The sequence below is a fragment of the Varanus komodoensis genome, unplaced genomic scaffold (genome assembly GCF_004798865.1).
Source record: "Varanus komodoensis strain SLA01 unplaced genomic scaffold, ASM479886v1 scaffold17, whole genome shotgun sequence".
Lineage (NCBI taxonomy): Eukaryota > Metazoa > Chordata > Lepidosauria > Squamata > Varanidae > Varanus > Varanus komodoensis.
Window position 1 is genome coordinate 9,252,336 of NW_025335505.1, and position 16,974 is coordinate 9,269,309.

Consider the following 16,974-nt stretch of genomic DNA (forward strand, 5'->3'; position numbering starts at 1 on the left):
TTGTTAATTTTGCAAGTGTTCAGTCACTGCACTCAAATTTGCAGAAAAGAAATAAGAATCACAAATATTTTTACTTCTGAACATAGCTAAATCTATATCTATAAATATTCCATGGCTTTTTTTTTTTTTGTTCTGTGTTTCTTTTTTCAGTCACAGTTACTGTGGCATTTCTAACACTGGCTTCATTGAAGGAGTTACAGGATACCAGAAAACTGTACCTTTGTATCATGCCGTACTGCTGAGACTGGAGTGACTTCCTCTGCTTTCTTTTTTTTAATCTGTTCTTCATCCTTCTCTTCTTCTGCTTTTTTCTCTGGAGTCACAGTAGTTATCAAGTTGGTTTGAGAGATGCCCTTTGTCGTGGCATACTGGCCAGTACCAACCTCTGCAGCAGACATAGAATCCTTCATGTACATTTCATGGTTTTCATTCACTGATGCTAAAAGCAAATATAATTTGAAGAATAAAGTCTGAAATAAATTGCTCTGCAAAGCAAAATTATAACAGATTGAGGGTTAACAGTGCAATCCTATGCATGTCTACCCAGAAGTAAGTGCCACTGAGTTCAACAGGACTTACTACCAGATGGGTATAGAATTGCAGCCAAAAGCAACTTGCCAAAAAGATGAAGATGTCATGTTTCAGAAACATGCAGAAACATGCATACCTTCTAAGTAAACTTGCAAAGGGATTAAATTAGTAGATAAATGTGGATGTGCACATCCTATTATGGACTTCTATGTATTTGCACACATGCAGATTCTCCATAACACTGATAAGAATACTTTTATAATGTTAGCTACTGAACTGCTTAGAATCCAGACATTGAAATAATCTGTGTATATTGCAATATGTCTTCTGCAAGATAATTTAATTGAAAATATGGATTTAGCAATGTGTACAACATCAAGAAAGGGTTTTCAAAAACCATTTGAGTTAATAACCAGATGCAACGCAAGCAAAATAAAGCCCAAAAGCAGGGTACTATTAGCCTAAAAAATAATATAGAAGGTCCAAAGAAGGTCTGCTAATTCATTGGAATGCAAAAAAAGTCTTTATAAAGCTCAGTATATAAAAAGGTATTTATAGAATCAGCAACAATATACCACATGTATTAGATACATATAAAAATAATAGTATCAGAAGATATTAAAGGCCTATGTAGCTCAGTATTCAGTTTGCAAAGTGGTCAACCAATTGCCTGAATAGGAAGCCCACAGGCGGGACATGAGTGTACTTAGCATCCTCTGTGCATGTTCACAGCAACTGGCATACAGAAGCGTAGTGCTCATGACACTGGAGGCAACATTTAAACATCATGATCAGTAGCCATTGATAAACTTAGCCTCCTTGAATGTGTCTATTCCCTTTCTAAAGTTTTCCACATTGGCAGCCGTCGCTACATCTTGAGAATGCAAATTCCATAGTTCAAAAATCATGTAATCAATAACACCAGCAGTGCTCCAGAGGTCCTATGAAAGTCTGACAACTGCATACGTATCACACACATCTTCCTCCTCATACAGCACATTTCTTCACTCTATGCAAAGACAATCTCTTTAGCGGTTCCAGAACTGAACTGCAAGTCAAAGCTATGGGAACCCCCTCCTGTAGACAATTCATGGAATCACATGAATAAAGTGATATTAATGTCTAAGCAATTACTCAGGTGTCTTATCTTCTTTCAAAGACTCAAATGGCATAATGAGTTAGTATCTCCTGTTAATATCAGCTCCATCTATTGTTTGAAGCTCTTGAATAACCTAGTTTTGTTTCCCCGTTCCTTCTCAAGACTAACTTCGGCGAATGGGGCGGCATAGAAGCTTTCTAAACAAACAAATAAATAACTCTGGGAGCCAAACTCGGTGTGATATGATGCACAAGAGGAATAGCCAAGCCTGCCCATTTACTGTCTCTACTGAGGTACTGCTAATGAAAGGGGCTTCTGGCAGTACGTCAATAGCATAAACACACACACACACACACACGAGAGAGAGCGAGCACATTGGGAGTGTGTGAAGCACTATACTGGGGAAATGGTGTGCTGCTGCTGGTGGGGAATTTAACCCCTTCTCTTACAAGACCTGTGTGCCAATGGAAATTTACTTTCAAGAGGTAACAGTGGGCTGGGCCCTGAGTTCCAATTAGGGGAACACCATGAGGGCAAAGGGTGAAAGCCCTTCCTCTTCATGCCACAGCCCCAGTCTGGTTTGGCTTCTCCCAGCCCTATTCAATTTGACACACCACAAAAGGTCTACTGCTGTGAATGGTGGCTTATCTAGTTTCTCTTGAATGGTATCTCACAAGAAAACAGATGTGCAATGGTTGATTCCGTAAGGTGGAGTTGTTTATGGCCTTTAGCCTTCGCTTTAGCCTTCCACTCCAATGAATCACATGAACTGCTTGGATCGGTACAAGAAGCAGTCCTAAATGTACTGTTTGTTGAATTTTCCCACTGTGCTGTGGTTCTGCTCCATAGACTCACCTTTTATTATGCTCCTGTAAACCACCCTGCTAGACTACTGAGGAGCAGCTTAAAAATCTGTTTAATAGAAATAAAATACTGCCTTTGGCTGTACCATAGGCCATTATTTAATTTTAACACCACATGCACGCTAACTGGAAAGGGAACAACTTCAAAAGAAGCAATAATAAGAATTGTATGCTTCATTCTTCCAGCAAGAATTTTGGCTAAGAACATCCAACCTGCAGGATTATTCATGTGTCTTTGTAAGAGCGGAGTATAATGGTTAGGCTGAGTTTAGATTTTGAATCCAGAAAATCCAAGTTCAAAATTCATTTCATTATGAATCTCCCTGGGGGATCTTGGGCAAGTCTCTATTTCTCAGCCTAACTACTTCACAAGGTTGTTGTAGGAGAGGACTCCATTTTAAGTTGCTTGAAGGAAAAACAGGATGCAAATTAAAATAATAAATAAATAAATGCAAGATATTCACATTGCATTCATTAGTAATTTTATACACAAATAGTTCCAAGATCAATTCTTATTTGAGTAAGTTTGTAAGTACTGGGCATGCAAGATAAAGGCTGAAACATAAGCCTACTTGGTTCTTCGTCATGGTCTCTGTGCATCACACACATGGGCTCTGTGCCTGTGTGTAGCCCACTGTCGAGCAGATTTAATAGCTAAGAGCATTTTGGCAAGCACCCCTTTCTCACCTCCCACCCATTCCTCAAGTTCATCTCCGAGCCCCTTCACCAGTGCCCTGGGAAATTCTTCATCCTTGCTCTTGTACGATTTGAGTGTTCTCGCTCTTTCTCTGATCTTCCTATAAATGCTTTCTTCATGACATATCAATGTTTCATCTCATTTTTCCATCAAAGCATGTATGTATGTATGTATGTGATTTTTAGCCTGCCCCATTAGCCACACAGTTCCCTGGGCAGGTTACAGGCATCAAAGCATGTAAACGCAATATAAAACATTAAAAAAACAGTATTACACATAATCAGAGAGCAGTAAAAAGTGTTCCTATCACATCTTAAGTGAAAGTTAAAACCAAATTAACAATTAAAGTACCATCAAAACAAAAAAGTCTTTGTCTGGCACTGAAAAGAATATAAAAAGGGCACCAGGAGAATCTCTCCAGGGAGCTCATTCTAAAGCATCACCTGTTTTCCATGAGCTCCAAAACCAAACCAACCCCCCCCCTTGTTTTTCCTCCAACTATTCCAGACTCTACTATATCGTATTGCTATTTTTTCCTCTAATCCCCTTCAAGTTACCAATAGAATCAAAGGCAACATTTCACAAATGTGTGAAATATTATGGCAAGCTGGACATTGGATGTCACTCACTTTGTTTGGCAAGGAGCACCAGGTCCTCACTGCATGGCCTTCACTAAGCAGGCCAGGAAACACCATGTGCACCACCTTTGCATGAACTTGTGGAATAAGACGCTCTGAACTGCCAATGTTCTTACTGTCCTGGGAGAAAGTCTTTCTGGTAACAATTACATCCACTCACTGCTGCAGTACACTCTGTGCACTAAGGTTGGATCCCCCAAACCTTATCTTGCACGGGCCCTTCCTTCCTAAGATGCTCTCACCTTTTGCTTTAAAACAAGACATGGTTTTGCCTGCCTTTTTTCTACCCCTTTCAACCTGATGAAGTCTATGCTACATACCCTGGATGTGCATACAGTGCTGGCATTTTACTGCTCCAGAACGGAGTCTTTCTGGCACTCATGGAGGCTTTTTGTCTTTTACAGAGACAGAAATAAGGGACAGCCTGTCTCCCCTCAAAGACTAGCAACTTGGTTGGTGTGGACCAAATCACTTACGTATGAACTGTTGGGGCTCCAACTTCCAGTTTGTCCAAAAGCACTTTCAACAAGACCAGTGGTAACATCAATGGCCCTGCATGCTGGAATGCCTCTGCTGGACCTTTGCAAGGCAGGAACCTGGTCAACTCCATCAACCTTCATCAAGCACGTCAAGCTTGATGTTCATGTCAGATCAGACTGTACTTTTAGAAGAGCAGTCCTCTCTTCAGTACTTTGCTAATGACAACATCCTTCCATCTAGGTAGAGGTAAGCTTGCTAGTCACCATATGTGTGATGCGCAGAGACCACGAAGAAGAAAGCCAGGTTTCTTACTGGTTACTGTCATTCTCTGAGTGATAATCTGTGCGTTCACAGAATCCACTCATGTACCAACCCTGCTTGATGTCATAGAGCAATTTAATTTATCCTTCATTACAGGATCAACTTTGGCTGCATCAAAGTTAGTCACACTGATCTTCCATTGGTACTGAGGCAGCCTGGGAAGTCTTGAGTTGCAGTTCCAAGTGAGGGAATGGTAGGAACTCCTTCCATTTATAATGGATGCTGAGACAGGAGAGTGGTTCCCACCCAAACACTCCTAGATATTAAATCTTCCTGACAACAGGCTCCACTCAGCTGCACAGCCCATATCTGTGAATGCACAGATGACCACTTGAAGAACAACAGTCACAATCAACTTGGATTTATTAATATTAAATGACCAATTTTAAATAATGCTATGCTCCCACTTTTGATGCTTTGTTTAATGATTTTTCAAATTCTTCTATCTATAATGTTACTCCACCAAATCTGGGGAAAAGATTTCAAATGAATTGTAATTGAAAATTCTTAAGGTTCATAGGCATTATCTGTGACTCGAGAAGTCTGTGCTCATTAACTTCACATGTGGATTCAACATTCATTCGACCATCTTTCCCTCCAACCACTTCTTATGCTTGTCTTTAAAAACATTTTACATTCTCCCAGAGTTACAATAGCCTGATAAACCATGATGTAATCCATATGTGCATACAAGACAATACCTTGTCTGATTAGGACAATTTTATATTTATTTACTGTATTTTAAGGGGACAAACTGTCACACTGACTAGCTAGATAACTGTAAGTTTATTTCTAATATGTGGTTACAGAATTACAACTGTAGGTAATTCACACTGCCATCCTATACCTGTCTACTCAGATACAAGTTTCATCATTTTTCATAGGCTTGCTTCCATGTTACCTGTGCACAGCATCAAAGCCTAAAACTCCAACAGTGGACAAACAACACATTGCAAAAATGTAAAGAACTGTACTAATGGACTAGTTAACTATGCTGCAAAAACACATTAATCGTACAACCACAAATATGCTCTAAAGAGGGACTTGCTTATTACACAACCATGACAAGAAAAAGAACACTCAGAACAATTTGTACTGTGAGATGAATGTGCAGCAGTAATCTCATGAGTTGCTTGGTAACCAGGAGGAAGCATATTATTAATCAAACGAACAGCATTAGTGAGTGAGAAGCACCCATGTTATCAATTTCAGCAAAGAGCAACAGAAATTATCACTTGTTTGTTTGGATCATGGATTTTCCCACTGACCTCAAGCAGTTCTCCCTACCTGCTTTGCTCCACATTCAAGAAATCTTCCTAGCTACCTTTATCTTGAAAGTATAAATACTGGAGTTACTCCATATTAGAAGACAATCTCATACGAATGATGCAATCGTGTTGCACCAACTTTCTGTCTAAATGTGTTGCACTGCAAACTGGTCAGGTCAGTTTATATTTTAACAGCATAGTTTTAAAGATATGTAAATTCCTTATTTTGACTAGCAAGAGAAAAAGTAAAAGTACAAAAAGGAGGAACTGAGTTAACATAAAAGTCTTTAACATAACATATATTCATTCCTTTTCAAGTTAGCCCAGGAATTGGGCAACTTCTGAAAATTATAATAAAAATACTCATAGTCCAGCTGTGAATGGCATTTTCAAACAAATATATCTGAAATCACTCTGTGAACCCATTTGATTGTGAAGAAAATGTTTTCTGAAACCTGGTTAGTTACATAGACCAGGAACAACTTGCTCTGTCAGGTATAAAGCCTTTAACATAAGTTGAAAGAAAGATTTTAATCAGATGTTGAAATCTAGAAAAAAAAAGTTTTTCAAGAGTTTAAAAGCTATTGTATAATAAAGCAACCTGAATCAGGAATGGGTCAGCAATTTTATCTAGAAAAAGTATAGTGCATACAGAAGACAGGGAAAAAAGTATAACTTAAATGTAAAATCTTATTGGTTCCAGTACTGATCCAAAGGCACATGAAGCAGCAGGTCTAGGCCTGGTCAATGCCTGGATCTTGGAGCTCAACATAACCCACCACGGAAGAAAGATAAGATATAAAGGGAATACATAAATAAAATAGACTGGGAAATCAAGGTGACCCAATATCATTGAGTTTCTGCAAAGATATATCCATTACCCAATTATTAAGAATTCCCTTTGTTAATTAAATCAGATGATTTAATTCAAGTTCTCTACCTGTCACCTTGAAATTTAGTGGCAGCATTTTGTAATCCAAAAAAACATGGTTCTGATGCTAATTTTCATATGTATGTGTGATAAACAATTCTGTATATCTCTTCTATAAGCTATTACTATGAATGTATACTAGTTCTATTTTGGATGGAGCCAGAAAGTCTCTCATGACCAAGAGCCAGCCAATGAGTGCAAAGGTGCCATTCACTGGAGCATCCTGAAAAAAATCAGGAAATTCTGCCAAAAGACAAGAATGGCGGAAACAGAAGGGAGACTAGTATCTGGAATTAATAGATGGGGAGTGATTGACCTTTCCTTGTTCCTCTTTCACATGAAGAAGCCAGGAAAACACAAAGTTAATATTTATTTAATAGCTATCTAATAGTGAATGAAATGTCATGCAGATACTTACAAGTGTCATCTGGCAGAAGCTCAATAGACATTAGATTACAGGATGCTTCAATCTGTTCTTGAACAAGTGCTTTCATTCAAAATGAATTGAGACAGAACTGTAAATAAAGACCATCAAGGCTACCTTACCCCCATCCAGGCTCCGAGACATCGTGTAGCGTTTGCTCGATGACCGTTCAAAGTAGGGAGCAGGGCGGTCAATCAGTGCACTCGCTCGCCTCGTCTGCGCTTGAGTTCTTCCACTGTAGCGAAACTTGGACCCCAATGTAAGGAATTTTTTAGGAGGAGCCTCTGGCAGCAAAAGCCTATCACACACAATGAAATATGCAGTTTAATTTTACAAGAATACAGTTTTATATTGTCTCATTGCTTTAGCACATTATTTGAGCCTATGTACACCTAACTCTCAGCAGTATATTGATACTGCATACTGTTGCTATTGTGTATCATTATTGTATATTGTTTCACGTTTCTGTTTATTCCTTGTTTTATTGTTTTTATCCATGCTTAAGTTTCCTCTCATCTAAATAACATAAATATTTTCCTTGCCTGACCTCTCTTGTGCATAACTTCCCTTTCCAACTTAAGGGAAATAATGCTATCAATAATGATAGCAATACTTATAATATCAATTTTTTTTCATGAGAAGGGAATGAAATCTCCCCACCCCATAAGTGTAATGCTCAGCATTGGCCTATCTTCAAATGTTATTTTTTAAGGAAAGGATAAAGGAATTTGCATTCTTTGAATTCTGGAAAGTGATTTTTTAAAAATTAGTTTAGCCAGCTCTAATACTTGCCAGGGGATATCACTGAGCCCAACATTTATATCAGTTTCTCATGGTATAAAAATGATATATCCCAGCTGTAAGATGATAACACTATACCATTCTCTTTCCTTTAGAGTAAATTTCCAGTATTACTACTAAACATACAGGCAAATAATGTTTCCTTAGATGAAAGAAATATCTTTTAGAAATGGCTTATTATTCCTGAATCACATATTTTAAAATAAATTATAAAGTAATTATATACCTGAAAAATGTATGATGTTCAACACATACTTTCCATAAACGCTTTGCAGCACGATGATTTGGTAATTTAAACCCAATTGTGCTTTCAAATTGTTCAAACTAGGAAAGAAAAGACCATTTCCATTGTTTCTAGTTAAGATATATCAAATATTTAATGCCCTAAGGAATTATTTCAAAATATACTTCTATATATATATTCACATCCATACATACAGAATGGGTTGGATCCAGATTTAGGCACAAATAACTGACTTCCCCACCTGCGCCTCCTCATAACAGCCCCTCCAGCCTGCTGAAAACACTGCATGAGAATCCCCAGAAATTGGACAGAAGCACTTTCCATGCTTCCAGTGACATTACAAAGCTACAGGTGGGCATCTGGAAGGCATCCAGACAGCAGAAACAGGAAGGAGAGTGCATTAGCCAATGGGAACATGGCTGAAGCTGATGTATCAGTTGATAGGTAGCTCTGACCAGTGGAGGCTACAGGCAGGACTGTCTTGTCCAGCAGTGGCCACTAGGGTAACAATTTAAAAAGTTGTTCCTGGGTACATACAATCAAACAAGTAACTTTAAAGAGTAGAAACCATAGAACAGCCCATTGCTTCTCTCCATGGTCACATGGAAACCAACAGGGTTCACATAACTGACAGGGTTCACACAACAGGACAGACCATGCCAAAGTGGTTTCCACCACGGTTTAGTGTTACGTATGAACTCAGCCAGACTGACTGGTGTGGTCACCCACTGAGCTTCATGGTTTAATGGGATCTAGAACTGTATCTCCCAGGACCCCACTCCAGCAGTCAAATCACCACACCACACTGGCATATAGACATACAAATTGGACAAACAGGATTGTCCAGCTTGCAACAAGAAATATTATTTAGTTATTTAGTTCCCTGAAATTGACTTACTTCCCCTGGTCGGATTTTGATGTAGAAGTTATTCCTTTTGTATGAAATTTTTAGAACTTTAGGCCAAGCAAACCTGTTTATTCTGAGTCTGTCTCGATATATCAAGAGACCACTTGCACAAACCCCTAACATGATTTCAACTCCTTCAGAATCCTAAAAATAATAATAAAAAGTTGGTAAGTTCTCTTTTTACAGATCCTCATTTTACAATATTACATTCAGAGCTCTGCTACTCATTTAATATCCACAACTATGTTATTGAACAACAACAACAAAAACATTAGATTTAATGAAACAGGTTCCAGAGATAACTAGTCTAGTATTTCAGAGGTAACGTCAGTCAAAGGGGTAATTTTGTTTACCTTGTTGCTTGAAACCACAATCAATGCATCAAATAATGAATGCAAAGCTCAATTAGCCTATCACTGTATTCATTAACTTAAGTAAGAAAGCTCTCCATCTCCTGAACTGTGTTTCACCTTTATACATATGGTCTTGAATGAAGAAAGGTAGAAATCAAACAGTAACAAATTCAGTTTCTACATCTTTGAGCCTACATACTGTTTCTCCAATAAATGAATTTTGGGGGCTTTGTTAATATGTTTGCTATTTATTTTCAGCGTAACAACTATAGCCACTGTTGAAATACATAAAAATAGATTTTTAGGAAAAATCTATGTTTGGCAAAATTATGACATACGACAGCATGACATATGATTAGATGGCCCAAATCACTGCAGCAGCACCAGGGGCTGCTCCAGCAAGAGGAGCAGAATTGGGCTACCGAAGCAGAATAAAGGGGAAAGTATCGATTTTGGGGAACTGCTGCTGTGATGTGAACTGAAGCTTGTGCTATTAGTGGAATTCTGCGGTAAACAAATTGAACAGTGACATACACCACTTGACTTGCTTTTAACCATGCCAGTCACACAGTCATATATTTTATGTCCCCTTTGGTAACTTTTTTTGGTACCGCTCTGTACAAGGCAGGAGTCTCTTCAAGGGTTCTGCTGATGCTGTATAGTGGATTATCTTTGGCTCTACCTCTCTTTATCCAGCTATGCAGATCCTGAGTTTCAGAACTACAAAGAGACTATGAGGAGAATTGTTGCCATTCTGGATTTTTATGTGCTAATTGCAGTGTAAAACTTTTTAAGACTAGTTTATATTTGGTGCTACTTCAGTTAAAAGTGCTTTAGCCTTTTAATTTTATCACCATCAATGCATCATAACGTATTTATTGAACTGGAGAATTCACTGGTATGAAACACAGATCAGTAGAACAATGAATTTGTGGAGAGAAGTGTAAATGAAGGGCAGGTCCATAAAGTGAATTAGACCTGTTTAAAGTGTGCACCTTGGCATGATGTAGATCTACTCCATACATGGATAATTTTTTGGCATTCTCCAAAAAATGCATCTCAGCTTCTGCAGGTGTCATTCCCCTAAAAATAAACAGTATTAACAAAAAATGTAAGAACAAATCAATATGAGTGTCTTTTCTAGAAAAGATACATGTTCTTTATGATGATTATTGTTAGAACATTTCTATGCTGCCCCTTGCTGAAGCCTCAGGGTGGCTTACAAACACAATAAAATACAACAAAATAAAAAAATAACAATATAAAATTAAAATTAACAATATAAAATAAATAAAAATATAAAATATAAAAGAAGTCGCCCTGGCCAGATTATGTATGTAAGAGACAACAGAATTTTATGTAAGATTTTAAAATCAAAAGACACAATTATGTACTCAAATAGTCACAGGTCTTAGTTTCTCTGAATACAAAATTGGAAATCTGAGACATTCGGTGAGCACTGAATTTCAAAGTGCCATATTTTCATACAATCATTTAGCCCTGCATTTCTCACCTGTGACTCTTATGAAGCTCTATTACTTTATCTTCCAATTCTTTAGTATGATTTGGGGCAAAGCGAAATTCGCTGACATAATCACTTCCATATTCATCAGGATCATAATCTCCAAGCTCCGACTGGACTGTATAGGAGCCCAAAAGTGCAAGGGTAACAAAAGAGCATGGCAATCGTCCAGAGACAATGTCGTCTCTCAGTTGTAAACAGAGATAGTACCTGCAACAGTTTAAAGAATCTATTAACCCCTCCACATACAAACACAGCTTGGGCTGCAAGAAGAGGCAGAACACCAATACAATCATAAATAATACACAACTTCTAGCAATTCACAAGCAGTTCTTTGAAAGAAGTCTGACCTTTCTATTGAAGGAGGGAGAGTAAGCTGCTTCCTTCACAGGCACTTAGGTTAACACGCAATTTCAAGTCTGAACATCTGTCCACCACCTAAAACCATGTGACATGGGACCTTGCATTTGATCAGAGCTCTTCTGCTACTTTTGAGTTAGTACCAGTTAGAAGGAACAATTTGGATGTATATAATGTTCACTTGTTAATGTAAACAACGCACCGTTCCTCAGCTTAATGCAGCATCTTCTAAGGTTCATAATTATGCTGATGCAGCAGTTACTAGCAATTGATAAGCTCAGCTCAATCTTACCTTGGAGAAAGCCCTGGGGTTTTTCCTCGGAGCTTTCCAAAAGAAAGGCAAGAAACAGAGGCCTCACCACCTGCCTTCCACTGCAGCCTTTTTCCACCATTTCCCAAAATGTGCTGTGCATGGGCTGAGGGGGAAAGCAGCAAAGAAACTACAGAGATGCAGGAGGTTGCTTGAAAGCATTTTTGAGTCAGGAAAAATTTCTGCACCTCTCAGCTTTCATCATGGCAATGGATGCCTTAAGGCTGAAACCTACAAGTAACACACACACACACACACAAATGCACACATGTGAGCACATACACACAAGGATAAGCAGGGATGGCATGTAGACAAGCCCATTATGAGCTAGACTCAAACTTCAGTGTGGGCCCAGGACTATGACATTATAGGAACAAGTGTTGGTGAAACGAAGAGTACTATGAAACAACCTTAGAAGAGAGCTGGTGTTTTAAATACCTGGTGATATCTTCAGACAGTTGGGCAGGATCAGGAGGGTAGAATTTCACATTAAATGAGAAATGCCAAGCACCACCTACAAAGGAGAAACAATTACTGAGCATCTCTGATAATGTCTGGCCATTTTTTCTGCTTTCATATTTGCTGTTTCAGATTTCTTTCTACAGTTCTATTATGTAGATGCTCATGATATCGCTTTTCCAAGGAAGAGGTTTGTCTTCTGGCAAATATCTAACCAAAATGTTCATAAAGCTCTGTAGTTAAACAACTTCTTTTTAAAGCTAAGATACTATTTACACAATAAAAAAATTAAGATAAGAGCACTGGCAGCTAAAAGTAGATTTTCACAGTCTGAGTCTGTACCTGAATGAAGCATGTTCAGTTATATCTATAACATATCCATCAGCACCTTTAGGAATGCTATCTTAAAACACACCCCTTATCTTTTACCATGAAGCAATTTTCAAAGATACATGCAGAATTCATTATTGAGAATCTGGACTTAAAAGTTAAGGAGCAGGCAATACTATCAGTATTCAAGTGATACTGTTTCAGTAGTAAGTTTAGCTTGTTTTCAAATAATACACTGCTTATTTTCTTATAAAGTTTTGGTACAGTAATATTTCACATGGAGAATAAATATTTCAACTACAGTAGCTTTTGCCAGCTTCATCTTCAATACCATCTGGATCCTTTTTCTGGACTTGACCTCAGTCATTCATGCTTTAATGACTGCCAGGTTAGATTACTGGAATGTACTTTATGTTGAACTTCCCTGAAGGCAGTTCAGGAGATTTAATTGATTCAAATCACATCTGTTAGAGGTCTGACTGCAATCTGTAGACTGAATCATAGTATAGCAGACTTTGACCAGCGATCCTTTCAGATGTTGTTTTTGGAACCCCAGTGACCTGAATGCAGAGTAACTCAAAAATCATCTTGCTCCATGTGAGTCTGTCAATGAGACCCCTCTTCAGATGCCCCCTTTATGTTAGATATGATAGATGAATACTAAAAAATATTTTTTAGAATAAAATCTGGAATATAGTCCGAAGAGATACACCTATCCCCATTACAGCTTGCTTTTCAATAAGTAGGGTAAAGTATTTTATGTCACCAGCACACCTTCTACAGGATACCACTCTAAATAAGTATTTGGCAGCTGCTCTTTTTAATTTTAAGCCATTTAATCATTAGATTATTGTTTTCCATTTCATTACTTACCAGCTGCCCTAATAATTTTCACAGAAAGGCAGAACAGACATCTTAGAAACCAATAAATATCAAACACTGCTCACCAGGAGACAATCTACCTTCTCATCAGTAGAGGCTATTTGAAGTAGAATTTTAAATCCCATTTAAGGGTTTTCCTTAACTTCCTATTTTAAGTTATTAAAAATGAGCATGTAGTGATGAATATACATGTTGAAGCTGTGTCAAGTTCTGTTACTAAAGCCTTAATGTGCTTGATAGAAAGGGGTCATGCTCATCTTGGCAGTACAGCGTACATTTAAACGGTGGATAAATTTCCTACAGGTTCTGTCCTTTGGGGTCTGGAATGCTATCTATAAGGGTGAACCTCTGCCATGTCTTAAAACTCACTTTCTTCTTAATCTGTCCATATAGATATTGAACAAAGCTCTTAGCTGGTTCAGCACAGCCACAAATCCAAGTTTAAGGAAACCTTAAGCAAACCTTGCTGTATTGATTTATCCGATCAGCCCCTACTCAGATTTACCCACAATCTGACCATTTGTGTGGTTGGCCATTGGAAAAAAATGGGGACTAGACCTCGAGTCAACTGTATAAGCATTTAAGCCACATTTGTTTAGATAGCACATTAAATGATTCCATTTGACTGCAAGGATAACTAGATAAATTTTAGAATAGAGTGGCTCAAAAGTGTCCTTGTGTGCTAATAAGCATTTTATATATGATATTCTTGATTACAGTAGCATCTGATAACAATGAGTTCCTAAAGAAAATCTCTGTAGCAGTAAAATTTTTACTTTTTATCTATTACAACTGCATCTCTTCCTACGGTTAAGCATGGTAACAAGTTTACTTGTCACAACTGTTCTGTTGAATAAGAAGTTTAATTCATGTGTGGGTGTCATGATAGTGTGTCTAGTGGGAAAGAGTGCTGGACTGGGATGGAGGGATACGGGTTCTAGTCCTCACTTGACCATGACGCTCCCTGTGTGACTTTGGTCTAGTTGCTGGCTCTCTGTCTAACCTTTCCTCACAGGGCTCTTGCAAGGATAAAACAGGAGAGGAGAACCTTGAAAGCCAATGTGGATTTCTTGCAAGAGGGGAAAGGGCAGGATACAAATGCAATATGACAATAATGTAACATTCTTGACTGTGTCAATATTAGTTTTTAAAATATAGAATAGGCAAAACACTGAGGTCAGTTACCCAAATGCAACCCAGTTCAATCAATGTGCTTAGACTTTCACAAGGGTTTCTAGCCCAAAGTTCCATCCACTGCCACTCGAGCGCCTCTCAGATTACGAGTATTCCTCTTCTCACTCTGCTCCCATTTCCAGGTTTGGCAAATGCAGGAAGGAAGTGGAGTAGTGGCATCCATCATATGGGCAAAGAGTCTGGGACAAGCTTTGTGATTCATAGCAGACCTTTCTTTACAGTAATTCTGACACTTTAAAAGCATATAGAATATTTTATTAAACATTTCTTATTATCTAAGCATGCCACTTTACTCATACTATAAATTAATTGCAAGCCAGAAACTGTATTTTAATGAAGAAAGCTTGCTGCAAAATGTAATTGCTTGCATATATTGGCTGTGGGTAATATTTTATTTGTGAAGTGTTACTGAGAAACAACACTGACATCTATTAGCTAAAGCACAATCTGTGAATTATGGATCACATCAAACATTCTTCATTTTGAATTTGGCTTTCTTGATGTTTAATTTATTTAGGGTGTTCTTTGAACCTAAAATGAGTGCACAGGTACTTTTAAAAATCAAGCACTGGTGACAGGATACTGCACTATATTTAGATAATCTTTATCTTCTTGATACAAATCTTGCATGCCAATGTGAAAGAAAACATTTTTTTTAATGCAAGACCTCATCTATATGCATAATCAGAAGTTTTAATTGCTAATCTTTGCAATGGCTCAGAATAACAGTAGTAAAGCACAAGAAATAACTTCAGTCTATGGACCTCAAGGGTCAGTACTTTCTGCTGGACTTCAGTTTTCCTGTCTTCAAAAATGTCATGTTCTGTTTACTACTAATGCAATTTAACCAACTGATTGATCTTTTTAAAATTGGAAACATGAAGAAAACATATAAGTATTTAGATATAATATGAAAAGCAGAGCTGACAACCCAATATGTAAATATTCTCCCCCCACATTACTATGGTGCTGTGTGCAGGAAATTGCATGCTTATCAATACATATGATGTGTGGTTCTCGTCTTTTGTGATGTAAGTTTATCATTTGGGCAGCTGATACATGCACAAATAGGCTAATTGCTCCAGTATAGTGATACAAGGTGTGCTGTTACTTTTGCAAGACATACACATACACTTAACAATTGAAAACAGAGTTTGCCAGACACCAAAATAATAATGCAGTTTTCTTCACACCACTAGATCCAAGAAACCATGCATGTCCAAAATGGCTATGGATATAAAAAAATTACAGAAAGGACATAGGTGTTTGGATTTACAATGAACACTGCAAACTTTTAAAATGCAGATTTTACAACTCGAAGCACCAGATTTTTATCTGGATTGATTTTGGTCTGGGTTCAGGCCTGGTTATGAGACACAGAGTGCCTCAGTCACATTAGATCTACGTTCCTGTAGGTTTTGCTGATGCTCTCTTTCAATACCATCAACCATAGCTTTGGATACCACCAACCAAGATGTTTCTCTGAGGCTTCTGCATGACATTGAACTGACACACAGTACTAAACAGTGTCCCCTGTCCTTCTTGGAGGACAGTCTCTAAAGGCAGCACTGTGGGATTCCTGTTTCATAATCTGGCCATTGGCCTGTGGTGCCCTTCAGGGTTACATCCTATCCCCCTCACTATTTAACATATACATTAAACTGTTCTGAGAAATTGTCTAGAGTTTAGAGGTTCAGTGCAACCAGGATGCAGATGATACGCTCCGTTCATCCAATCCAAGAAAGCTGCTCTAAGTTGTAAATTGATGTCATTAATGGACTAGATGAGGGCAAATAAAGTTAAATCCAGACAAAACAGAGATGCTCCTATTTAGTCATAAAGGCAGATTGGGGAATGTCTGGTTGGAGTTTCATTTCCTCTGAAGACTCAAGCTCACAGTTTGGATGTACTTCTGGGCTTGGCCTTGAACCCAGATGCTGAGGATTCAGAGCTACCCAGAAGTGTGTTTGCACATCTGAGGCTACTGATAGAGACATCTCATCTGGCCACAGCCAAACATGCCTTACTTGCATCTTCTATGGACCACAGTAATATGCTCTGTTAGGTCAGGTTGCCTTCAAGAACTGTTCAGAACTGTCATCTGGTCCAAAATGTTGCAGCCAGAGGACTGACTGGAACTGGTTACAAAGCATGCAACTTCCTTGTTACAAGTTCACTTGCTACTGGTTGTGCTTTAAATTGTGTTTCAATGAATTTGCTTATTGCTGTTTTTTATCAAGTTTTATTAGTTAAATGTAATCCATTCTGACAGTCATTTTTGTCAGAAAGTTTGGGTACAAATCAAGTATATAATCCTAAACTGGTATACTGAAAAAGCCATGGACCATTCACTATTTCTG

At 38.1% G+C, this 16,974-nt stretch overlaps 1 protein-coding gene across 22 annotated transcripts in view; it reads right to left on the minus strand.

Moving 5' to 3' along the window:
* The window catches only part of EPB41L3 (erythrocyte membrane protein band 4.1 like 3), a 142,733-nt gene that overhangs the window by 30,972 nt on the left and 94,787 nt on the right, over positions 1–16,974 (minus strand). For 18 of the 22 annotated variants that reach the window (XM_044426250.1, XM_044426254.1, XM_044426255.1 and 15 more), the window contains exons 6-12: positions 12,188–12,263; positions 11,071–11,289; positions 10,553–10,640; positions 9,196–9,348; positions 8,280–8,377; positions 7,375–7,550; positions 219–439 (exon numbers count right to left, since the gene is read on the minus strand). In XM_044426250.1, coding sequence (XP_044282185.1) covers positions 219–439; positions 7,375–7,550; positions 8,280–8,377; positions 9,196–9,348; positions 10,553–10,640; positions 11,071–11,289; positions 12,188–12,263 — 1,031 coding nt within the window. The remainder of the gene's footprint in view (positions 1–218; positions 440–7,374; positions 7,551–8,279; positions 8,378–9,195; positions 9,349–10,552; positions 10,641–11,070; positions 11,290–12,187; positions 12,264–16,974) is intronic. The other 4 variants (XM_044426264.1, XM_044426252.1, XM_044426247.1 and 1 more) reach the window with 1 other exon arrangement.